General features: G+C 45.1%; 2 protein-coding genes across 2 annotated transcripts; both read left to right on the forward strand.

Annotated features, from left to right (window-relative positions):
- Positions 1–2,436: 2,436 nt before the first annotated feature.
- On the forward strand, positions 2,437–14,059 carry LOC117487822 (protein mono-ADP-ribosyltransferase PARP4-like). Its single transcript, XM_034136541.1, has 5 exons — positions 2,437–2,823; positions 12,524–12,641; positions 13,036–13,159; positions 13,334–13,429; positions 13,579–14,059. Exons 3-5 carry the CDS (start codon positions 13,041–13,043, stop codon positions 14,057–14,059), a joined length of 696 nt encoding a protein of 231 aa, XP_033992432.1. The 5' UTR covers positions 2,437–2,823; positions 12,524–12,641; positions 13,036–13,040.
- On the forward strand, positions 13,946–25,875 carry LOC117487852 (lysine-specific demethylase 6B-like). The gene is made up of 17 exons (XM_034136580.1): positions 13,946–14,002; positions 14,380–14,457; positions 14,614–14,781; positions 14,945–15,136; positions 15,406–15,915; positions 16,238–19,806; positions 20,378–20,501; positions 20,775–20,880; positions 21,010–21,319; positions 21,411–21,479; positions 21,589–21,737; positions 21,876–21,990; positions 22,098–22,285; positions 22,377–22,518; positions 23,785–23,911; positions 24,114–24,284; positions 24,407–25,875. Exons 2-17 carry the CDS (start codon positions 14,437–14,439, stop codon positions 24,419–24,421), a joined length of 5,976 nt encoding a protein of 1,991 aa, XP_033992471.1. The 5' UTR covers positions 13,946–14,002; positions 14,380–14,436; the 3' UTR covers positions 24,422–25,875.
- Positions 25,876–26,078: the final 203 nt, after the last annotated feature.

Raw genomic sequence — 26,078 nt, forward strand, 5'->3', positions numbered from 1 at the left:
ATACATACATCAAAACAGACACACACAAACAAATACATTGACACCCATACACACAAGCAAAGTCCCACACTTGCAATATGAGAATACAATACATCTTCAGATGCAAAAAAACATAACTCAACACACCCAGCAAAATGAGGAACGTAGCATTTGCATAAATTGTACTGTTGGTCTATTTTTGTGCAGGAGAGACCCGTGCAGAAATAGAATGGACTACATAAACAACCGTGAGAAGCAGATAATATACCGGCTACCTACATAACTACTTTACAACTGGTAATTAAGGACTGCAGCAATTCAGAGTGTAATAGCTTCCAGATGATGTTATTAAAAAGTCTCTCCAGCTGACTTGATGTATTATAATACACAGTATATAATGATTATAACATAATGGATGCTGGCTGGAGTATGAAATTACATCATCTTGGATTTAATTACATTAACATTTAAGAAATACATGCCAGAACTTTTTCAGCTTCACAGTATTTTAGAAATGAAAGTGCCCACTCGATTTACTCAATTTTGCCGGCACATTTGCCGATAATATTAACACTTCCATTATTGCAGACACACACTATACTACTGTATGAAATATATATCTGTCCCAAGACGTTCCCGATTTCTCCACACAGCCTTTTACCAAACAAAAACAGAGAATCCATAAACAAGCACACTGACTCCAAGTGTCATAAAGACCCCCACTGTGCTGGCTTCCTCCTCTTTCTCAACACAAAACACATTATTGAACATTCATTGTGCCTTTGACAATAGATTCCAGATCCACCATGGTGGTACACACGCCATGCACTTACTTCATCAGGGGTTTGAATGTAGAACAGACACACCTCTTGTGGTTCTTCACTGCCTGCTAATAGAAAAGCCTTCAGTTATCTCAAAAAAGACTGAGTAACCTGTTGTAAAAGACTGAGGCAGAGAGGTTTTATCATGTTTCTTTTTTTATTAGAATTGTTATGTCCATAAATAAACTGCATGTGTCCTCATGTCATCTTCTCAGCATAATCCATGACACATTCCCATTCTCCCTGCAGCAGCTAATTTAGGACCCCTGTCCTGCTGAGGCAGTGCTTTCTAAATATAACCTCTACAAGTGTGTGCGTGTGTGTGCGTGTCTGTGTTTACGTATGACACATACTGTTGGTTACATACCAGTATGGCTTTTGGCATTATTACAGAGTACAGGATGGTTAGTTTGGCGGGGAAAAGCTGGAGCAAATGTTTCCGGCCTTGGAAAGACTCACTTGCGTTTTTTCATGCCTTATTTATCTCACACAGAATTTTAGCTGGCTGCCAGTATATTAGTCTTGTACAGATATGTTCTTTCATCTACTGTTGCCCTGTCTGGACCTCACACATTCCATGTGCACAGTTATGAAAAGTAAGATAAGAATTTAACCTACCGGACATGAATCAAACATAAATGAACCGCTTAACTCTAACTTTATTTACATTCTTGTACTGTACTGCAATCATTTTTAATACATTAGATGTTAGATATTGTTCAGCATTTAAAGATCACTCTCTATTTGTCTACTAAGGATTGTGCAAAGCTTAAACCATACATCCAATGAATCATAGTTGACACAAATGAGGGTTTTATTCTGTTCTATGTCCGCCATTCTCATAGTTTCATGATGCGTGCTGACGGTCTGTCACCCGATTGTTGGAGGTTGACCTCCTATAGACATCCTGAACACCGCTCTGCAGATACAGACACCACCACACACTTGTAATGGGTCATAAGAGATGGTTGAGAAGGATTATTTTATTATAAGTCTACTCATTTTGCCTTTAACAGATCTATAAACCATTAGGTAAATGTTTATTCATTTTCATAAAGTCATTAATTACAGTTTATAAACCCTTTATGAAAGGTGCCCGTTTAGTAGTGTAGATTTTTTTTTCCAATGTCTCCCAGTTAATCTAAATTGAGAACAGGGTTCCATATACAAATCTATTTATAAATTATGTATGATGCAGTGTGTGGGCTTTATAACCCCATATACTATCTAACTGATGTTATAACCCATTCATATGTTTAATCCAGAACATTTAGCCACTATAGCGACACCTGGGCCTATTTATAGTGCACTCAATCTAATCATAACACTGTGATACTGATCTGTCTGCGTAAATAGGCTATGTGTGGTACTCTTCCTCATCCATAAATAGACGCTCACGGTAATACTGCATGGCGCTGTTACAGTCGGTCACGAGTCCGCCCGAAATACACTGTGTATTGAAATGAAAAGGAACTAAACCCACCAGGAGGAGGGGCAGCTCCGGTACCGGGACTCGGTGCCAGTTTGCGCTGTCAGGGAATTCCGGGGACGTGCGATGACGTCACGCGAGTGCGCGCCTCTGCTTGCATGGTGGTGCGCGTTTTTGAGTGTGCATGGCTCTGTCCCTTTAAAACAGAGCTCAGAGCAACTCGATCATCCGCCTGCCCGGCTGTGTGAAGCAGAGGAAAAGGAGCTCGACGCGGAGAGACTGAGAGAGGGGCAGCCATCAAACGGAATAATATCAAAATAAAGAAGAAGAACATTATCACGGACATCTGACCGGCTCTCCGGCGGCTCATATTTCATGGTTGTTTCGAGAGGAAGCGACGGAGACTAAAAGGGATTACAGGCTGAAGGCGCTGCGCTTAGCCGGCTCGTCGGGATTTTCTCTGCAGACCCGGAGCTCCAGGCTTGCGGATTCAAAGACTATCTAGCTACCGTGTAGCTCAAGGAACAGGATACATCTTGATATTTGGATATTATTTTATTTCTGGAGCGCCCATTTGAAATACTTGAATGAACGGTGAGTGCTGTGCCGCTGAGCGTTTAAAAGTCCTGTCCACTTTGTTTTGGTTGGTAGCAGGCAGGTCAGTGTTGGTGTAAAAAGAAGTTAGTGATATCCCTTCATTGGAGAGCTGTGTTGTTACATTGTATTTTCTTGTTGGTTGAAGTAGGCTCTGTTCTGTTGGGATCCAGGACAGCTCTGGGGGATTGTTGCAGGCTGGTTGATCAAAGAGGAACCATTGATCGTCTAAAAATTGATGATGTGGGGAAATTTGGTTGAGTTTTTATTCTAAACCACAGGTGACTGTTCAATCCCACGCGTTTGTGTCTCACTTCAGATAATTGGTTTCCTCACATTCACCATTGATCACCTTTACCGTACATGTTTAATCATGCAGTGCACGTGGATTGGAGCGTTTCTGAAAATTGGCTTTGATATGCAGTTAGGGTATAGGGGGCTTTAGGATGTCAAAAGCCCACCTTTTTAAAGGTTTTTATCCCACGGAGATCTATCTGGGAGTCTATATTTCTGTAGGCTATATGTTTTAGCCCATGTGAATACTTGTTTATGACACCGGCTTTTGTACAAAGTAGCCTAGTTATAGTAGCCTACATCGAATATAGAAAATAACATACGCTCACATTGCTGTGGGACATCCCGGGTTAGTATGAGCATTGTTAGCCTGTAAACTAATGATCATCCTATGGCTAGAAAAGGGAAGGAGAACTAGAGGACAGGGAGAGAACATTGCCTGTGTAAGGAGATCTCACGCCATTGTGTGTGTATGTAGGAGTAGGTGGCTCTGCTGGAGTGGGGGTGGGCAGGATCACTGAGGTCGGCAGCCGTATAAAGTGAATGGATAGCCACCCCATCACCCCCAGTCAATCCTTACGCACACAAAGAGCCGGATTGAAAGGAAGTGATTTGCATCACCTCTCTTTATGGGGGGAGGGGCGGTGTTTTGGGCTGTCTGTCCTTTAGGTCTAGGTTTCAGGCAGTGCACTAAAGTCTGACCGCATACTATTGTTTGGTCAACGTGATGTGTTATCTAATTCTCACTTTTAAGAGGGAACACTTGTACAAACTGAAGGGACTTTTTAACTTTAAAGCACTTATCTGGCGCTGTTATCTTGAGGCATATGCACGCTTTGATGATAATAAAGCGCACTGGAGTCATATGGGTTTACTTAGGCTATACACGGTGAAATATCCAGCTGACTTCCATATTGCTGTCTTTGATCGTTTGAAACACAACTACACACGGCGGTGATTACAATATATAAAAACAATACAAGTCAAACCGGGACAAAGTCCAGTAGTCTGGGGGCGTGGTAATGTCTTCTTACATAATCATTGTCGATATTGGTGGTTTTTACGTCCACAGACGTTAAAAGTTATTTCCACTGGTCATCGGACAAGCAGTTGATGAGAATTTGTGGCTGGCCAGGGGGGCTTATTTGTCACTTTATTGCCCACACTAAAGGAGCAGCAGATCAGGAAGAGTGGAGTGTGCTGGCATGGGGTCGTGAAGAAAACAAAAAAGCGAAGCCTTTGAAGGTTCACTTCCAATCAATCAGATCGATCGGCATGGAAACCAGCGCAGCGTTTGATGTCTGGGGTTGTAAAAAGTTTTAAAGCTGCAAATCGCTCCACGCACACTGCTGTCCGGCTGTGTGTGTGCTGCCTCAGCGATCCCCGCCCCCGTTTGTCCCGCGATCTCAATAGGAGTGTGTGTGTGAGAGTGAATGAACAATCGCCGCCCATTTACTATGAGTTGTGACGAACATGAAGAATATTAAAGTGATACACACGCGCCAGGAGGACAGATGGCGTTGGCTAGGCTGCTACATCAACAATAGTGGTGTGTGTGTGTGTGTGTGTGTGTGTGTGTGTGTGTGTGTGTGTGTGTGTGTGTGTGGTGTGTGTGTGTGTGTGTGTGTGTGTGTGTGGTGTGTGTTGTGTGTGTGTGTGTGTGTGTGTGTGTGTGTGTGTGTGTGTTGTGTGTGTGTGTGTTGTGTGTGTGTGTGTGTGTGTGTGTGTGTGTGTGTGTGTGTGTGTGTGTGTGTGTGGCAAATTAAGGATTACTTTGATCTAATTCAGATTTGTCCTACATGTGTGTGGCTTGCATTGGAAGTGGGTTAGTAGGCTGGCTAAAAGTGCTTACTCATCTAAAAAAAAATGTGTTGATGGTGATAAAACAAGAGCTGTGTGTGTCTCTGGTGGAGGAAGGGATTGGCCGTCATGATGAAACGTTTGTTTGGGTGACCCCATGCTGTTGCAGTCCTTCCAGTTAAGGGTGTCATTTCTCCTCCAGAGAACCACCAATAATGAGAGAGAAAACAGGAAGCTTAACTTCTGTACTGTTCGCCATATGTTAAGGGAAATAATAGTTTGGATCATTTCAATCACGTAAGTATATGAGTAAAGTCATGGTCCTTATTACATATTTCTCATTATTTGTATTGACCAGCAGGACCCTGTTATACAGACAAGAGGCTTAGACTTTCATAACTGTTAACATTAGTCATACATTCAAAACATGGCTGCATTTTGAACAGAGAATCAACAATTATATCAGAGAAAATAATAATATTGTCTGGGGATCGATTCCACCCTGAATAAAGCTGTTAGAGTAACAGGGTGTTTACAACCCTTTTTCCGGTTCCGCCCACTGAGAGAAAATGGAAAGTTTCCCTTTGACTTCAGTTCCTGTTATCTCTGGCTCTAAGCCACTGATGATGATGCCATGGTAGAAAGAGACGGTGCAAACCTACACACTGTTTGTGTGACTCATACTCAGAGCTACACACATTCACACACCTAGGAAAGAATGTTCTTCCTTCCTTTTTTACCTCCCCTTTCCTCTGGTGACTACTTTTACCCACCTTGTTCATGTTGGCAAAATGAGTGATAACTGGACCAGTGAGTAGTTGTGTCCAGGTTTTTTCTAATGCTTGGAATATCTTCAACATTGGTATTTTAGGAATCTGTAAACTGGCCCAAATGAAGAAAAACAGCAGTGTCAGCCTGTGTCATGGTTGTTCTGATAGAGTCAAAATGATTGGTGGGTAATTACACCCACTGTATGCGAACTCTCCACTAGCATGCTGTGATCATCCTGCTCACTATCTTCATCATCATCATCATCTCATATGAACTGTAACAGAAGAGCCTGCCCAACAGCAGTATAAGATAGAGGTAGGCAAGACTCACAGGGGATGGAGAAGTACCTTATTTAACAACCCATTGCACATTGTTTTAACTGACCTGAAAATACCTTGATTCTTAAACCCAATGTTTATGCAAAAGGATCGGGCTCAGCTCAAATAATCTGGATTATGTTCTAAATGTGTCATGTGGGGTCTCAGTAAACATGTTGATCCGTATAGACCTCATATAAACCCTTTTATGAATTATGGCTCCATCTTTGCCCCTCTAGCTTAGTTTATTAACAGTTAGTGAAGATGCGTCCCGTTTCCTTGGCAACTGTTACCAAGGAAGCAGAGTCTCCTTTTTGTTTAGTGCATTTCTGAGCATGTGTTTGTCCTGGATTTGGAAAAGAAGCACCTTGAGAGACGGAGCAGTGTGAGGGAGGGGGATTTTGCAGTTTGAAGCAGTTTTTCCTTTGAGGCAATGTGATGTGTACCATTTTGTTTTTGAATTAATCACCCAGGAAAGCAGAAAGAAAACTTTGGGGGGTTTTGTGGTTGCTCAAATGTGGAAATCGAAAGTGACGATGATCAAGTCGCTGTCAGTTCTTAGTTATCGCCCACGTCCTTTAATATTTCCAGGTTTGTTGGGATTTACACCGTGTTTTCCTTGCTTTAGAGTCACAAGCCAGGTGTTGAATCACTATTTTTTCTGTCTCACACACACACCACTCATTTCAGGCAGCTTCATGTGTTAGGACTGTTGAGAAATCTAAATTGGTGTTTCATCTGTAAGAGACAGTTTCTGAGAACATGAAGCGGGGAGCACAAGTGACTGGGAGGAAAGGCACACACACTCACACACACTCATACACACTCATACTACCATCAATAATATTTGTCATTCCCTTAAACCAGAAGCTAAAACGAGGGCAGACAAGGATTTTGTCTTTACACCCGTGGTCAGATGTGAGTAAATGTATTTTCAAGTCAGTTGACTGTCTCGTTTTTGTTGACTAGGCTTGTGTGAGTCATGAGTTGGACACACGTGCCGTTCACACGAGATGACTATGTGTCTGAGGTCTATTTTAGTACTAAAACTGACCAGCATCCTTGTTTCACATCATGAGAGACGGACTAGTCATGAGATCACGTTCATCTGTTTTATTACAGTCTAAAAGCTTTTGCAGACACACTAAAAACACATACAGTTCATATCTTTACAACAGGAAGCCTCAGCCATCAAGGCCTATCTTTCTCTCTCACACACACACACACACACACACACACAAACTCCCCTCAGGGAGGCCTTCTTCCTGTGGGGGTGACGACAGCTTCCTCTCTCTTCTGCGCTCTGTTCCCCTTCTTTTTAACGTCACACACGTGCAACAGAGCTCTGTGTGTGTTAGTGAGAAAGTTGTGTGTTGTCAGTCCCAGGCCCAGATGTCTGGGTTCTGAGTGCAGGAGACAAAAGGAACCTCATGTTTTCCTACCAGCCCCCCCCCCCCCCCCCCCCCTTCTCCCTGCTAGGTTTCTTTTCCACAAACGGATACAAATATAGGCCAACTGTTTCTTGTCAGTGTGCCATTGCCACTGGGGGTCCGGAAATCAACATTTTCATTTGCTTTAGAGTTAAACACCAATGGAAAAAGAGGTGGTGAAAGGCTGTGTTGACAGGCGACCGCAAACAGCAGCTGGGTTTGTGGCTGCTGCTAAAATGAACTTATCACTTAAAAAATCTACTGAATGTTGAAATAAGAAACATCCTCACCCCAACAGAGTTCAAATGTGCATATTTAGAATCTTCCTCCCCCTGTGTTTAGGCCTAAGTGTAGATACATGAGCTGGAAGAGACCTAGTGTGAAAAGTAAGAGCTTTTGTCTGGCATGTTATGGCGTGCTGCTGTGGAGCATGACGGCCTGGTTTTATTTGGGTAGAGGGTTAGGTTCAGAGCTCTGTTTCCTGAAAGAAGGGTTGCGCTCTTTGGGAGATAATCATCCATCATGGAGGTCAGACGCTTCTGTGTCTGTGCTGGAACAATGTTTGCTGGCTGTGTCCTTGTCTAACCCACACCGCCCTGTGTGATGGCTAGGACAGCGTCCTCTGATTTTCTGTGTGTGACGATGTGGGCGTGTGACATACTGCATCACAGTCTTCCAACGGCTGGCTGACGTATGCGCACGCACAGACAACATAACATGTTTATGAGAGAGAGATGGAGAAATCCTTGGAGTTTCCTTCAGAACACTGTCTTTATCTGGGGCTGATTATGTAATGGCCAAATGGACTAGAGAGGGCGAGGGAGGACAGAACAAGAGAGGAAGGGAGGGAGGGGGAGGGAGACCAGGACCATGCATGGCCTTTCCGTCATCCCTGGCCAGAAACTCATTTCTGCCAGATCTTTTTCCCTCGCTCTGTTTTCTGTTATCAGCCACTTCACCCTGCCTTATCTGGTCATTTCTTATCAGAAAGACTACAGTGACTTTACCAGAACAGTAACACTCTACAGCTGCCTGCCATCAGCCCCCCCCCCCCCCCCCCCCCCCTCCAGGTTTGATTTGTTAGTGGTCTCATCCTCTGGGTCTTTATATGGCCACTCTCAGTGTAAGGACCCATCTAGTCAAATCCTACATGTTTTTTCTAGAATGATAATTGTAACACTTGTACCAATAGAGATTCTTTGCAGTGTATGCCCCTACTGCCTCCCCTCGTCTCTCCTCAGCCTGTTGTCCTATCCTCAGTGTGGTTGTCTGTCCTGGGACCAGAGCAGGCCAGTGGTTAGCAAGGAAGGCTGAGGGCGAATGAATTAGGCTGCTGCTCAGAAACAGACGTCATCTGAACATCTTAATTTCTGCAAATTGCTCCCCGCAGCTCATGTTCGTAGTAAGTGTCTAAGGATGTTTCTCTGAGTACACAGCCCCAAGCGTGTGACTTTGGTTTGTGTGTCTGATTAATTTATGTTATCTGTTCCTTTGTTAGTTGCCACCAGAAAGAGCTTCTTTTTTCCCCTTTTTAACTTTCAGATTGATCTGGCTAAAGACAGTTGGTACAGCTTTGTGTCTGTGCCAAACCTTCCTGTAGGCCCAGCTCATAGATGGAGCTGCTGCCACAAAGACTAACTAATGGAACTACTACACAGAGGGTGTTGACAGGAACACCCCTTTGATGTCTTCTGTCAATGTGGACATGTCACTAAAAATATGCCAGTGGGGAATTTTTGATCTACCAGTAGATTGCGTTATCTATTTAGCAGAAATGTAGTATATGAGCAGTGTATACTTTTGCTAAAGAGACCAACAAGACAATAACAAAAGTCTTTCAGTTCATTTGACTTCACCCTTTGACTGCTCTAAAACTACTGAGGTAAAGCTAGAAATCTTGTTGCTCAGGAGTAATAAACACAACAACCAGACTTTGTTGTGTTCAACATCATCACGGAAGTTGCCTCATCATCTTGAACCTGCAGTTTGGTAGTAGTTTGATTATTCTCGTGGCCGTGAAACCTCCCCTGCAGCTCGTCCTCACATCCTGTTTGTTTGTCTTTACACACTTGCACAAGAAACCCATGCGTCACACAGCATAGGAAGCAGAAATGACATCACGAAGTCCGAGAAATTCCCGCAGTTGTCATCTTACCCGGTGCAAAAACACGCCTCCGGTCACCTGACTGTAAATGGTGTCACAGGAGGGCGGAGTTCAGGGCGAGCTGTTTAGGGTAAGCCCTCTTTCAGGGCGCCGAGTCAACGGGGGTTCCCTGAAAAACTAAATGAGTAATGCTCACACAGCTCTTGCCTTTTCCTCGATGCACATACAGTACTGATCAGCATAACCACATTCCATCACTTTGGTATCATCTGATAGAACCCAAGCTGGTATGTAACACGGTCTGCCGCCTGTGTACACTATCTTGTTTCAGAGTACTGAGTTTCTCACACTGTGCTGGTAGATAGACTGTGAGCAATGTGATAGCCAGGGTAGCAACGGGAATAGACCATTTGGTCACAACAGACATAAACACACACCCTGTATAAAAGTGGTAATTACAGCCTCTCCACTTTGTCCCCGTTTGCACTCACCAGCAACAACTGGGCCTCGCTCGATTTTCTTTATGTCTCTGCGCTTTTCAAAGTCTCCATTTCTCCAATATACTATGTGTTTTATTATTTTTCTATGTTTCCCCAGCCAACTCTCTCACGTGTGATAGTTGACTTGGCTAGCCCGACTCTTCCTGTTAGAGTGAGATCAGCCTTGTTTGTGTGTCTGGCTGCCTGTTAAGCTGCACACGTAGTCTCTCCATTGTGTGTGTGTGTGTGTGTGAGAGAAGAGAAAGAGACAGTGAGTGAACAAGAGAACCCCTCGCTCCCATTGTCACGGTCTCCCTGCTGATTTACCCCTTTGCCTCTCAGCCATTTTCAAGTTTTCAACACTGCTCGCAAACCAGGAGTCACCTCAGAAGTCAGGACACCAGGAGGGTTTGGTGCCGATTCTCAGTGTAGAAAGTGAGAAAGAGAAGCAGCTGGACAAAGAGGTTGTCTCTTCATGTTGAAAGCAGAGACCACCCCTCACCCTTATTATATCGTATGCTTTGAGGCGTCGTATATCATCATACCCCAGAGTATTGTGTTAAGCGTGGCTTCATGTTGTTTTTTTGACAGCTTGACATGACGTTTTTTGTGTTCTTTGTCTTTCAGGGGTGAGGAGACCCCGGAGAGATGATTGGCAGCAGAAGCTGAGACATAACACAACTGTGAATCAATAACTTGGTGCTACTCTGAAAGGTAAGCTCAGCATGAGGGTGTGTTTGTATTGCTTTGTCTTAAAGCAGACTGCAGCCTTGACAGTTCTATGCCAGCATCTCTTCAGTGAGCAGCAGAGCCTGGTTGATGATGATGATGATGATGCCTGTGAGAGGAGGAAGAGAAGGTGTGTCACTGTCGAGCACCACTCCTGACAAGCTAAAGTGTACAGAGATTGAAATATCCCCTTCTGGGCTGTAAATATACAGAGAGATCCAGAGTTGGTGGGTGGAAGAAAGGCAGAGAAGAGAAACTGGTGGGAGGAAGGACTGCGTCTAACCAGAGCTAATTTAGGAAATCTGGTGGAAGAGTGCTGTGCTAGGCAAGATAAATGAATCATGCCCTGTGTGTGCACATTATACATTATTATGACTGCTTTCAAAATGTTATGTTTGACATGTTCGTGACAAGTAATGGATCATGCAAATGGAAGCATGTCAGGATAACGGCTTTTGTTGTTGTTTTTAGTTTTGAAATCAAAGATACTTGTCCTGTAGTCTTGTCATCTTTAAATGTGTGCCATCCTTATTAGGGTTAAGTGATGAAGAGATTGAGGCTGGATATTTTCGCTTTAATCTTGCAATCAAGTTAACAGGGATGACAGAACAAGTGATTCTATGTGTAACGTCTTCAGTGCAGGGATGTGTTTGTAACACTTGTTTTCAACAGCATTGGGAAATGTGTAGGTGTGAATCATCCCTCAGGTTTTCTCAGGGATCTTGTTTGTTGTCTTTTTTTAAACCAAAGGTACTTTGAAACACAGACTGTGTGTGTGTGTGTGTGTGTGTGTAACAGGGAGGGGAGGGAGTTATCTCTCAGCTTCTTTTATGCGTTTTTTTTACCCGCTTTCCTTTGTGTGGCCTCCGTGTATTTGTGTGTGTGGGAAGGTGTGTGGGCGTTTTCATGGCACCGTTCCGACTCTCCACTCCACCTCCCTCCATCCCTTCCCTCTTCTCCTTCTCCATCGTTTCTCCTTAATCTAGCCTTCCATCCTGTTCAGACCGTCTGTCGCTGCTGCCCCCCTCTCCCTCTCCATCACGCCTGCCGTAATGAGATTAAACCTTAGTGTATCCACCGGGCATGCACACACACTTTATATATATATATACACACACACACACACTTCAGAGCGCTGCAGCACACACACAATCATCCACTTAGGAGAGAACACTATTCTCTCTCGCATGCACTAAATCAGCACAAGCCTGAAATGACCGTGCAGCTTGCACACTTGGCACCGCTTCCGACAACACACACACACACACACACTAAAACACACACTTGCGCACACAGACACACACTTGGCATGTGACCAGCGCCTCTCCTTTTCAGTCTTTCCCTCTGTCTCCTGTTATCAGGACGCCCATGGTAAGGATTACAGTAACCCCAGGTCTGTCCTCGTAGGTGAGCTCCCCACTGAGCCATCTGGGCCTCAGTAATACTCTGATCAGGACTCACTGGCTAACTGGCGCCTCCTACAGGCGGACTGACTCATAGCAGCCACAAGACAAAGACATCCATCATCATTCAAGACTTCAAGCATATTTTTCCTAAGTCCATACTGAAACAAAATCTGAAGAAAATGTCAGTAGTGAGAATAAGATGTAAATAAAATGAATAAAGGATTTCAATCAGGGTGCCTCTGTAGTCACAACTTACGCTATATGTGTACACCCTGCTCTCTCTGCTGGCACACTGGCATTTATTGACTTTTCAGTCTGTCTGTGTCTCGCTTGTTCTCAAAGTGTCTCTCCTGTTCTTCTCTCTCTGTAGCCAATAGGCTTTGGGGTTCCTGGTGCTAAAGACAGAGGCGTTGGACAGTACATTCATTCTCAGTGAGTGAGGCCCTCTCTGTGCTGCAGTGGAGGGCTTCACACACTCCGCTAGTCTGGTGAGTAGCAGCTCTGTGAGTCACTTTAATGACAGACACTGTGTGTTATTGTAAGTGTATGATAACACTACATACTGCTGTTCTATATACAGTTAAAATGATTTGTCTCTTATTATATTGTAATCTGAGTCTCAGCTACAGCCAATACTTTCAATGGGCTGAATAGAAATTGTAGTGTAGTCACTTTTTAGGGTAATCTGTCAAACTCTGTTGTTGCAGTGAGAAGTCATTTGACCACAAAGTCCAACCTAAATACCACAATATGTGAAAATAATACTTTATAACAATAACAAAGTGATTTTAATTCTATTTGTCAATAAATGCGATGATAGGCTATAGATAATATGTTGTTCTGCATGAAAGCATGTGAGTAAACGACATGTTACCTCTGCAGGCTGGATGCATCACGCAGTAGAGCAGTTCGGCGGGCGTGGCACACGGGACTCCTTCCCTCTGGACGGACTCAACCGGGGACCATGGGCTCCCGTGGGCGGCCGCGCCTGGCAGCCACCTGCGAGGTCTGTCGCCATGACAACACAAACACAAACTTTGCTGTGCCCCGTTGTTACCTTTAATCCATCAGCCTAAACCTGTGATTAAGTTTTACAGCAACACTGAAATAAAAGCTTAAAAGTACTTAACAATCTCGGGAGATGTTCTCTGACTGGAGTGTGTGTGCTGTTTCTCATCAGGTGTTCGCCTGGAATGAACCAACACCAGCTCCTTTCCCATCTACCTCCTGGTCCTATGGGCGGACTCAACCATCCCAGTAAATTATTTGGAAATGGGTAAGTCATGCACAAAAACATCAGTCATTTAGAAAGCAGCATGGGGGTAGTTCATCTACAGAAAACACATGATAAAGCAAGTGTTAGGTGTAATTTAGATTTGATTTCTTTCTTGTTCAAATATTGTTTAACCATTTTTCTCTATCCAGGCCAATGCGTGGAGGTGAGAAGCTTGAGCTTCCCCAGCAAATGGTACCAGGTGTGCAGAGGGAGCAGCAGAGGGAGCAGCAGAGGCCTCCTCCTCATCATCTTCACCCTCCACCCCCCCACAGAGCGTGGGAGCAACTAGGTCAGCTGTATGATTCCCACCTCCCTCCTCAAGGACATCCTGGCGTGCCACTGCCAAATGAGCACTCACTTCGCCTCCATAATGGCGGCTATGCAGGCAGCAGCGGCCCACCCCCCAACCCCCATCTAGCCCCCAACACCCATCTACCCTCCAACCCCCATCTACCCTCCAACCCCCATCTACCCCCCAACCCCCATCTACCCCCCAACCCCCATCTACCCCCCAACCCCCATCTAGCCCCCAACCCCCATCTAGCCCCCAGCAGGCCAAACCAACAGCTGAAGGTGAGTGACAGTGCTGCAGGTGACACTGTGGTAGTTAAACAGCTTTTCCCTAGATGAAAATAAAGCCCTATGCTTAATGTCATTTTTAAATCAAATTGTAAAATAATAAAGCCACTGTCCTTTGTCCGGGGTTCTGCTTTTGGACTATCCTCAATTTGTTTCCAATAAATTAATAAATTCTTAGATCATTGAAACAATTCTTATTTGTTTTGTAATCCAAATGTGCTGCATAAAAATGTCATAAACTTTATCTGGAAAAAACATAACAAAAACAGCTCTATGATCCGTCTACAGCCACTTCTACAACAGAGTTAATCAAACTGTAATTATTCTATGAAGGAAATGTCTCCAACAGTTGTGTTTGTGTGTGCTTTTAGTTTGGGGGTCCTCAGGAGCAGCATGTTCCCCGGGGTCCACCACTGCTGGGAGAAGAGATGTGGGCTCAGGTGCACCAGGTAGGAGCTATTTAATTGGCTATGATCATGTTTCATCATCAATCCATACAAACATGCATACCTACAACAATCTGTGTTGTTGCTGTCATATCTGATGCAGCCAGACAGATGAAAGCCATATGCTTCTCTCAGAGCCACTTTTTCTGTCCACAGCAGAGGGGCTACCCAGGGAAGATGCTCGGGGGTCAGCTGAAGAGACCGGGCCCTCCATTGGGAGAGCACTCTGTCATCCAGCACACTCCTCCACCCCCCATGCACCCGTCCTCCCGCCCAGCTGCAGAGGACTGTCCCAGTCCCAACAAACGGAAAAAGAGTTCAGATCAGGTATGAAACCAGAGCGAACAGTATATTCATCTGTTGGACCAAAACAGCCAAAAACTATTGGATCTCAAAGACTTCAATTCTCGATTCTTTCCTAAAATGTTGTTTGCTCTCGTTTATCAGTTATTTGATTGGTAAACATTGTAATGTTCCACTATCTTTGCAGGTATCCCACCCCGGGCTGCAGCGTTTCCCTGTGCCAGGCCAGTCTTTGTTATCTCAGCACCAGTCTTCAGCCCACCACCTCCCTCCAAAAGCTGCCTTCTGGAACCCCCTTCACAAAAACAACAGCACTCCCTGGCAGCCCCAGATGTCCGAACGCAAACATCCACAATCACAGGACTTCCAGCTCAGAACAGTAAGAGAAAGTCCCTTCATTAGATATATGCTACCAGGAGCCAGAGGTTCATATTTTACTATTGACCACAGCCAATAGGAAGACTTTTATTGGGTTGAGTGGTGCCATAAAAATGTATTGATTCTGTTGGCTGTCTGAGCCTGACAGGGTATTGTTTGCTGGGCTGTAAATCACACCATGCCCAAAATTGATTTCCCTCTCTTTTGTTAAAAGCAGCACTGATCCTTGTTAGTCTTTATTACTCTAATGATTGTTGCTTTGTTCCTCAGGAAAACAACAAACAAGGAATGGGTAGCTACGCCCAGAAGTCCTCCCCTGCCTCCACCGCTTCAAACCTCTCCCCTCCACAAAACTCCACCCTGGGAAGCTACAACCAGGGATTTGCCCCTCAGCTCCAGAAAGACGCATTCCAACCTCAGGCTGTAAACCAGCAGTCTCCTCACTCCTCCTACCCCAGCCCAAGCTCCAAACTGGGGCTGCTGGGTCCTCACTGCCAGAGAGGCCCTCTCATCGGGGGCCAAGGTGGTAGCCAAGCTACCTCTCACACGGCATGCACCCCAACCAGGGGAGACAGAGATCAACACCCACACGCCCAATCGTCACCAGCAAACCCGCCTGCCACCACCAGCAGCAGTGTGCCTTACAGCCACTTCCAGCCTCACCCAGGGCTGGGGCACAAGGGTCCTCCTCCTGCCAGCAGCACCTCAGTACCTCAGCACCTGCAGAGTGGGCCCCATGAGGCCTGGAGATACCAGAGCAGGCCCAACAGTCACTCCCTCGTGAGTATAAAGCCCCTTCCCACTTAAAAAAAAATCCAGCTGGCTTGTGTCTAAAGTGTGGGTTGCATTCAAAAGCTATTGATTTTCAGGACAAATAACTCTGCAGCAGTCACGTCCTTATATGGGTTTCAGCTCCGATCAGCAGTGATGGAAACATGACATCCTGTGGATATGTTAGTTTTCATTAAGCTCGTATAAAACATGTTTAATGTCAGTTATCAGTGCTGTAGTCTTTTCATATGGAGCAGCAGATGTTTTATTCTGTTATAATTAATAATAATAATAATAATAATAATGAATTGTTCTGTATGTGTTTCTTCAGGAGTCGGGCATCTACAGGCCTCCAGGACTGCTACCTCAGCGCCAGCAGAGCCACAATCAGCTGGTGGACAATCGGGGTCCTACACAGCATCAACATCATGTCCTCCCCCCTCTACCCCTAACCAACTCCACCCGGACACCGGTCATCACCGCCAACCTTCCCACACCCCAGTCATCGTGCTCCATCGGTGGTTACGGCAACAACAGGAGCTCTACTGGTGTAACCATGGTTGCTGTGTCCACGGTGACCACATCACCCCCTGCTGGTTGCCCTGTGAACAATGGCAGCAGTAACAGCAGCTGGCAGAGAGGAAGAGAGCCGGCACCCCTTACCTCCACCCGTGGCATCCCTGGCCCCACCCCTCAGCTGGATGCTCTGCTGCAGCCAGGATGTCAGAGAGGCCAAGCTGCCCCCGGCAACCAGCCTTACCATCAACAGGGACCCAACAAGGCCCGGCCACTGAAGGGGAAGACGTCATATTACGCTCAGGCAGAACTGGAGAACCCTCCATTTTCTTCATCCTCCTCTCTGTTCTCCTCAGGACACCAGAGGACAGGGGACAGTGTGATCACAAGCAGACTTTCAAACCCTCTTCCAAGCTCTCCTCACACGTACCGCTCAGCCCCGCGCTCCACGGCAGCTCAGCCCTCCCACCCAGCCCACCCAGCCCACCCAGCCCTCTCCTCCAGACCGGCTCATCAGTCACAGTATGCCCTGCCTCAGGCGTACCCCCAGCCTCAGCTCCCTCCCCCCGCTCCGGTCTCTGTCCCTCAGTCCATCGAAGAGGCTCTAGACAAACTTGATGCAGAGCTGGAGGGTCACATGCAAGCTGAAGAGAGGAGGAGCAGGGACAGAGAGGATCAAGTGAGGAAACTGAGAGAAGAGGAGAGGCGGAAGAAAGAATGGGAAATGAGACAAAAGCGTGACGAGGAGAGAAAGAGGAAAGAGCTGGAGAGGCAGGAAGAGGAGAGGAAGCAGAGAGACCATGAGAGACAAGAGGAGGAGAGGAGAAGGAGAGAATGGGAGAGACAGGAGCAGGAGAGGAAAAGGAGGCAAGATGAAGAGAGGAGGAAGAGAGAATCTGAGATGCTCGAGGAGGAGAGGAAGAGGAGAGAGTGGGAGAGGCAGGAAGAGGAGAGGAAAAAGAGAGAATGGGAGAAAAAGGAGCAAGAAAAGGAGAGGAGAGAGTGGGAGAGGCAAGAGGAGGAGAGCAAAAGAAGAGAAGCAGAGAAGCAGGAGCAAAAGAAGAGAGAGCTGGAGAGGCAGGATGAAGAACATAGAAAACAGAGGGAGTCGGAGAGGAAGAGGATGGAGAAGAGGAGGGAGGAGGAGCTGTGCTGTGCCAAAGGCAAAGAGCAGACTGCAATGGAGAATCTGGAGAGACTGCTTTCCCCCCCCCCTCGTCTCTCTTCTGTTACTGCTCCTCCTTCAGGTCCCTCGCCCCCCAGTGCCCAGACGTCACCCCCTTACCCCTGGCTCAGCCGTGGGGGTGTGCTCCCCGCACCACCAGCACTGACACCCCCCACCATCACTCCAGTAGAAAGGCTGCGGCCGCCCCCTCTTACACCTCAGACGGAGTATGCCAGAGAGAAGCAGAGGCAGAGGGAGATGTGGAGCAACAATAGCGGAACCACATTCAGTCCCTCATTAACACACAATACCTCAGGGATGATGTACCCCCACAAGCCCCCGGCTATGCAAGCCGCGCCCAACCAATCCAAAGACTCAGTCAGGGAGCGAGAGAGCAGCGTACCCTCTCTCCCCGCCTTGGCCCTCCGAGAACCCCCCAAACTGTATCAGGCCTTTCCCAGAGAGAAGCTCCCCCCACCTCTATCCTCCAGCTCCATGAAGGGAATCCTCAACAAGCCCGTGACAGGAAGTGGTTTGGAAACGGGCACAGACTCTGCCCAGTTTGAGGAGGAGCCCTCCGAGATGTCCACCCTGCTCCCTGATGGTCTGGCCAACATAATGGCCATGCTGGATGAATCCATCCAAAAGGAAGAGGAGATGTATAACAGCGAAAAGACAGGGTCCACAGGTCTTCTTGACAACTTTAATCCTAGTGTCCAGCCTATCAAGAGCTACCTGTGTGCCCCAGACCTCATTCCAGCATTGAAGCACCAGCCCAGCCAGGAAGACTTTGGATCAAATCCGCACGCTAGCCCCCCCGTGCTCAGTCGCCAAGGCTCTCTGGCTTCCCCTTGCAGCCGGACGTCTTCTCTGAACGAGGAGGATGAGGATTACCATAAACCTTCAAATGTCCCTCTGAACCATAAGCGGTCAGCGGACACGGGAGTGGGGAACACCAATTACCGCCACAGTGACCTGGCTAAACTATATGGCCTCCCTGAGCAGATTAAAAGTGAGGCTGATGAGGAGGATGATGAAGATGAGTCTGAGACACCATCTTGTTCTCCACCACCTCAAAGACCCCACCTCCATCAAACTGGTGTAAACAGCATGTTCAAATCCCTAGCAACAGTCCTAGAGAGTCAGAAGTATGCTTACCGTGGTGGGCCTTTTGGGAGACCACCTCCCTCGGCTCTGCTCGGGGTCAAATATTCCTCTTCACTGTCGCTGGGCCCGGATATCTGTTGCCAGCAGCAAGGCAGCTCTCCCACTTCAGATCCAAACAATCCACCATTCAGTCCCGCTGTCCCACCTCTGAAGTCCTCCCCCCCTCCACTAGAAGACAAGAAACTCCAAATAGAGGACGCTGATGTCTGGAGAGACGACGGAGGTTCAACAGAAGACGGAATGAACTCCAACAAAAAGGAGAGTATTTCTATCATAAACCCGATCAAGGTGGTGAAGAAGGAGCGGCAGCTGACGACCATCTCCGAGTCTTCTCTGGCTGAGTTGGGCAAAAGCTGCGAGGTCATGCTTAGTCGACAGTCACTTCCTAACAAGAACTCTGTGGATAAATCCGATAGCCATGTGAAAGTGGAGGACAGACACAAACCTGAGAAAGTGAAAGAACACCGAGACAAAGACAGGCACAGGGATAGAGAAAGGGAGAAGGATAAGAAGAGGAAGCACGGCCACAGTAGCAGCAGGAAGCATGAAGACAGGAAAGAAAAGAAGAAGCATAGAGAAAAGAGAGAGGAGATGGCCTTGTCCTCTTCTTCATCATCATCATCCTCCACTCATTGCAGCTCCAGCCACAAGCGGCACAAGGATGGCAAGAAGGAAAAGAAGGACCGCAGAATTCTCTGCGACCTCAACCTCCAGAGCAAGGACGGCTCTGAGAAGAATCGGGATCATTATGACACAGAAAAAACAAAGGCTGACGGAGCGTCCGGCACCAGCTCCGCCAGTGAAGGAGAGCATCCTGAAAGGTCTTCTGAGGACAGGAAAGACTCTGAATCGGGTTCTTCACTGGGTTCAACAGACTTCTTGAAACTGAAGGCGCTGTCGGACGGGCCGCCCAAAGAGCTGAAGATCCGCCTCATCAAGGTGGAGAGCGGGGACAGGGAGACGTTCATTGCCTCTGAGGTGGAGGAGAAGAGGATCCCACTGGAGGAAATCACCATTAAGAACAGTGCCAGTGAGATCATCAGGTCCTGCAAGTAAGTGCACTTTAGGCTGTTCTAAAAATCATTACATGCATTAATGAGTCTCATGCCTAGTCAAACCATACCGTTATTATTTAGGAGGGTTTTTTCTTCTTCATTCTTATATACAATCTTGTCCACTCGAGCACTGTTGTTATTGAATCTCCTTACACATTGAAATGCCACAGTTGAAGCACGAGAGGGCAGACTGGACCTCACACATATGATAGTGTTGGATAATCCAGTATGCTCCGTAGCGCATTTTATGGGCTTAATATGGTGCATGTGGACAATGTACACTATTGCACAAGATGCTTCATTTGTGACCCATACTGGTGCACAAAATATGTCACCTGTGTTTGTGCAAAAATAGCTTTTGCAACGCTATTTTCTAATGATCCAAAAACAGATTCGACCTGTGTTTGTGTTGACTATGTCTCTAAATGACCTGTAAGATATTTCTATGAATTAAAATAAGGCAAAAGCAGTATGTGTTTAGCAAAGACGATTGGCCCATCAGGCAGCTTATGTGCACTGTGTGGGAAGGAATGTTTGTATCTTCATGGTCTCTCTTTTTCTGTTGCAGGGGAGCCAGAGTGAAAGACAAGTTCCGGGAGTCCTTTCTTCTCCCAGCCTTCTCTGTGAAGCCCGTCATGCCAGACGAACCCATCCCCAGAGAGAAACTCAACCCTCCTACACCCAGCATCTATGTACGTAAACAAGCATTCCTTCACTGTTATATTTGATACACTTGATCTTCATCAGACAACGAAAGAAAGTTGGGATGGCACTTTAAAGTTTATTAGAAGAGTACACAAAAATACATTCTTTAAAGCAACAGAATGTAAATACCTGTATGTAGTTTACACAACAGACTGTGTGTGTATGTGTATATTTGTGTGTGTGGTGATTCATTGTGCATGGAGACACATTTTCCAGTAGCTGTTTTTGTTGTGTATTGATCTGACTTTTCTTCTCTGTAGTTGGAGAGTAAGAGGGACGCCTTCTCCCCTGTGCTGCTGCAGTTTTGTACTGACCCCAACAATCCTGTTACTGTCATCAGAGGCCTGGCTGGATCCTTACGACTCAGTAAGTTAACACTTGTGCAACTGTGATTGAATGTAATTTATTGCAATACTTTGAACCTCAAGTGACAGACAGATATATATATATTCAATTGGCTGTTATGTGCCTAATATTCCCTTTTATTATCTGTAGACCTGGGCCTGTTTTCTACAAAGTCACTGGTTGAAGCCAATGCAGAGCAGTCGGTGGAGGTGAGGACTCAGGTGCAGCAGCCCGCTGATGAGAACTGGGACCCCAGTGGGACGGGTCAGTCATGGCCCTGCGAGAGCAGCCGCTCCCACACCACCATCGCCAAATATGCCCAGTACCAGGCATCCAGCTTCCAAGAGAGTCTTCAGGAGGAGAAAGGCAGTGATGACGAGGATGATGAAGATGAGAAGGAGAAGCAGCCATCCACCAGCTCGGATGCTCCAAGCAAGGACATCTCTAAAGAAAGCAGCAGGTAGGGATAGTGTTAAGAGACCATAAAGTGTACATAAACACTCAAGTGATTTGTAACTTCTAGTAATACTTCATGTGTTCTTTTTCCTCAGTGCTGAGCAGAAAGCAGTTGGGAAGATTATCAAGTTTGGCACCAACATTGACCTCTCAGATCCCAAGAGGTGAGCATCTTCCACATATTGCATAAGATTCCAAAGCTGTTAAGTACTTTAGCACAAATGAAATTGCCCTCTCTAGTTGGACCAGTTCTAACCTGCTGTCTCTGTTCAGGTGGAAGCCCCAGCTTCAGGAGTTGCAGAAGCTGCCAGCATTTATGCGTGTAGCATCCAGCGGAAATATGCTGAGTCATGTTGGACACACCATACTCGGGATGAACACAGTCCAGCTCTACATGAAGGTCCCAGGGAGCCGGACGCCAGGTAACCCTTTATAATGGGATAGAATACTTTTTTCTGAGTTAAAAAATGTATAAATCACAATGTCGTTACTGATTTAAGATTGACAAAATGAGAAATACCATTATGTATGACAGAGGATATCGTGTGCTTAATCAACAGGTCACCAGGAGAACAATAACTTTTGCTCTGTGAACATCAACATCGGCCCTGGAGACTGCGAGTGGTTCTCTGTCCATGAGAACTACTGGCAGGCCATCAATGACTTCTGTGCAAAGTGAGTAGATGCACATCCGGCTCACATAGTTCACTTTGTATACATACTGCTCGTTATAACAGTTGCTAAACACATACATCACAGTCCTAACACAACTTTCCCTCCAGGCATGGCGTGGACTACCTGACAGGGTCCTGGTGGCCGGTGCTGGAGGACCTCTACAAAGCCAACATCCCCGTGTACCGCTTCATCCAGCGGCCGGGGGACTTGGTGTGGATAAACGCTGGAACTGTTCACTGGGTTCAGGCCGTGGGCTGGTGCAACAACATCGCCTGGAACGTCGGACCCCTCAATGGTAAGGAGTGCAACTTCCACTTGGCAAATACAACAGTAGTAAGAACATTGTTGTGAGACTGAAATGTGTTCAACATGTCATGTATCTGCAGCTTACCAGTACCAGCTGGCCCTGGAGCGGTTTGAGTGGAACGAAGTAAAGAAAGTCAAATCCATCGTCCCCATGATTCATGTGTCCTGGAACGCGGCCCGCACTGTCAAGATAACCGACCCAGACACCTTCAAGTTGGTCAAGTGAGTTTACACTGTGGTCACATCCCAGCAAAAAAAGAGATGTAAAAGATGAGGTGGATAATAATATATCCCTAGGTTCAAATTCAACAGCACAAGTTCACAATCAATATGACCACTAACCTTGAATAAGATCAGATGGACCTTATTAATCCCTGTGGGTTCAAAAAGCAACAGGGTTAGGATGAAAAACAGGACAGCACAGATTCACACAGATTAATCAAATCAAAAATCAAATCAAAGATAAAAATAAAAATGATGAAAAACTATGGAATAAGAAATGAATAAAAACAAAAAAGAGCATATATACATATTGGGTCATATATATATATATAGCCCCGGTATTAAAGGGGCCCCGGGCTGAATTATTACCGTTAAGCTCCGACGTTATCTGTCTTTTTATCGGTACTGGAGACATTTTAAAAATACATGTCATGTGTATTATTGCTACACAAACATTATATTGCAGTTTTAGTTTCGCCAACTCCGTTTCTAATATGCAATAAGACTACAAAATGCGTCCATGACGTATTTTCGATCTTTCCAATCCAGACGAGAGATCTCTCTCCCCCGTCTGAGTGTGAGGGGGCGGGGCAGTTTACACACACGCGGCTGCTACATGCATGCAACACGCACACACACACACACGGCGGAGATGGCGGAGAGAACTAAGCGCTCCAAGTTGTGGTTAAATGTTACCCGTTTCGATGTGGACAATGCTCGTTGCCAAAAGAGTTTAGCATGTAATGGCGGTAACACAAGCAATTTGTTTAAACATCTCGCAAAAGTGCACCACATTGATTGAGACGGAGAAATGCACCGTTTTCGACTGTCTTTCTAGTAGCTCTGTAGCCCCATCCACGTCCAGATGTATACCTTCATCTTCCTCCAGAAGAACCGTTAGGCCTTTTGCAGCATACCTGTATGCCCCACCTGTGTTGCTCTGTACCACTGTATTTATGCAGTAAATACTTGTTTTTTGTTTGTTATTTATAGTTCTATAAGATCACATTATTTACAATTTGTTTCATTAATTTACCTATATTTTTTTTAAAGGACCGGATTGATAAAAGTAGTAGTACCGTTAAAACCTTAACGATACCCATCCCCTATACATATTAGATATATTAACATGGATGTGTGGAAACAGTGTGTATTTAGTCCAGTAATTGTGTCAAATAAAGCAGATGTCACATTACATACATAGAATGTGAATGAAACGTATAGTGCAAACTTTATATTAATGTTGGCATCTTACCTTCCTACCAGACACTGCCTACTGCAGTCCATGAAGCACATCCAGATCCTGCGTGACCAGCTGGTGGTCTTAGGAAAGAAGATTTCCTATCAGAGTCGGGTCAAGGACGAGCCCGCCTACTACTGCAACGAATGTGACGTGAGTAGCCTGTTCTATTACAGACATGCACTACAATACACATGACCTTACTCTTTGTCATCATATAGGCTATGGAGCTATGAACTCCAGCCAATGTGGATGAAGATGTACTTTATATGAAAAACCATCAGTATCACACAATGACCATAAGGTTAAAATACCTCTAAAACTGAACAAAACAATTATCTATTTTCTGTTACAGTTGGAGGTATTCGATTTGTTGTTTGTGACAAGTGAGAGCAACAGCCGAAAGACATATGTGGTTCACTGTGAGGAGTGCGCACGTCAGCGTAGCCCAAACCTGAACAATGTGGTGGTGCTGGAGCAGTACCGCATGGAGGAGCTCATGACCACATACGACTCCTTTAACCTGGTAAGTGCACCGCTATTCTGTTTTCCTTCTGTCTTTTGTTCAGGATTTGATAGTTGCCTTTTATTCATTTCTGACTTGAAAACAATAAAGCTTCTAAATGTGTTGTGTGTGTTTCTCCCCAGGCCTCCTCCCGGTGACAGAGATCCTCTCCTGCGTCTCCTCAGCCATAACCAAAACTCCTGCAAGCCAGGAAAAAAGACACAGGTTCACTTTGGTTTTCAACTTACCCTTTCATTTTTGCTACTACTTGCCGAACAGCCAGTTGAATACGTTTACTCATCATTACTGTTTACAAAAAGAAAATACCAAGCCGCCAATAAATACCAGTTTACTCTCAGATGGTGCTTTGAGCCAGACGCCCTGGTCACATAGGAACCCAGGGGGCAGGTGGTGCTGCCGGTGAACAAACTGCGAAGGGTAGTTGGTGCATTTCTGTTGTATTGAATACTGACATTTGTACATGCTGTTTGCAATTTTTGTGGGGTGCTGTCTTTTTTTAAATAATTTATTGTTTTGTTGTTTTCTAAAACTAGATCAGCCTAGATATATACCACATTGGCCTTGTATTTAGAAAAGAGAGAAAATGACAAATACTAATAATAAAGATATGAACATTTTTCTAAAGCATTAAGAATTTAAAAAAATACAAATGTTTGGAATGCTTCAAAACATACGGGTTTTAACGACTTTCGTTGTTTTGGGGGGGATTTCATTTTGTCTTTCAGATTCTTGTATGTAATGTAAATCTTGTGTTTGTATTTCCTCAATCACTTGTCAGGTCTTTTTTTTATTTCTGTATGGATACTCTTTGAAGGAAGACAAAACTCATTACCATCTGGTGTTGTGTGTTTTACTTCCGATTGTTTTGGTCCAATTTGCAGAATTTGGATTCATTTACTTTTTGGCATTGTACATTTAATTTAAAATGTTTTCTCTATTTATTGGATATTAATGTTCTCCCTTTTTAATAGGGTTGTACAAGGTTGCGATTTTTGTTTCTTCTTATTTTTTTATAGTGACCGATTGCTCTGTAAGAATTGAAACGTGGGGGTTGTGTGTCCACAGGAGTGGAGGTTGCTGTTTGTCTGGTGCTTGCCTCTATTGACTCCTGGTATATATTATATAATATCTTTATCCTGAAAATAACACCACCTTTCCTGTAGACGATAGGCACACTGCTCACGTAGAGAACATGACTAATGGAATGCTGTGTTTGTATGCTCATTGAGGAAAAACAGTTTTTTCCAAATTGTTTTTAGAAATGGTAATTTTTTGTTTTCATTATGTAGGGGGCTTTTAGACAAGATTTTATGATATTATATGTTGAATATGATAACGGGATAGATGGTGCTAAATGTTCAATTTGAACAACTCTTTTTCTGTTTATCTTCTTAAAATGAGAATTCTATTTTTACTGTTGCAATATTACCTTACCTTTTCTTCTCTTTGTGGTCATTTATTTATAACTGCACTGTTTAGAGAATTCACAGACACACACACACACCAAACTGAGCCAGACATGTCTTAAACACTTGTGAATTTGTGTGACATTAAAATGACAATTAATAAAAAATGCTTTTTGATAAATCCAGAAATGATTGGGGCCGTCTTTTGTTATCAAATTGCTTATCAGAATCAGAATACCTTATTAGTCCCACGGAGGGGAAATGTTACATATGTTACATGCATTAAAAGATAAAAAGTTAAATCATTTTCAAAATACACATCCTGTAACAGTTCTTACAGGCTGTGCTGGTTGTACAGCCTGACCGCTGCAGGAAGGAAGGACCTGCG

This window comes from Trematomus bernacchii, unplaced genomic scaffold (genome assembly GCF_902827165.1).
Source record: "Trematomus bernacchii unplaced genomic scaffold, fTreBer1.1, whole genome shotgun sequence".
Lineage (NCBI taxonomy): Eukaryota > Metazoa > Chordata > Actinopteri > Perciformes > Nototheniidae > Trematomus > Trematomus bernacchii.

Excerpts from the sequence above, each read along its gene's own strand:
- LOC117487822 (XM_034136541.1), top strand. The coding sequence starts at position 13,041 with ATGCATCACGCAGTAGAGCAGTTCGGCGGGCGTGGCACACGGGACTCC. Across the intron at positions 13,160-13,333 it reads GCCTGGCAGCCACCTGCGAG|GTGTTCGCCTGGAATGAACC; the intron begins GTCTGTCGCCAT and ends GTTTCTCATCAG. Across the intron at positions 13,430-13,578 it reads AGTAAATTATTTGGAAATGG|GCCAATGCGTGGAGGTGAGA; the intron begins GTAAGTCATGCA and ends TTCTCTATCCAG.
- LOC117487852 (XM_034136580.1), top strand. The coding sequence starts at position 14,437 with ATGTGGGCTCAGGTGCACCAG. Across the intron at positions 15,137-15,405 it reads AGGACTTCCAGCTCAGAACA|GAAAACAACAAACAAGGAAT; the intron begins GTAAGAGAAAGT and ends TTTGTTCCTCAG. Across the intron at positions 23,912-24,113 it reads ACTACTGCAACGAATGTGAC|TTGGAGGTATTCGATTTGTT; the intron begins GTGAGTAGCCTG and ends TTTCTGTTACAG.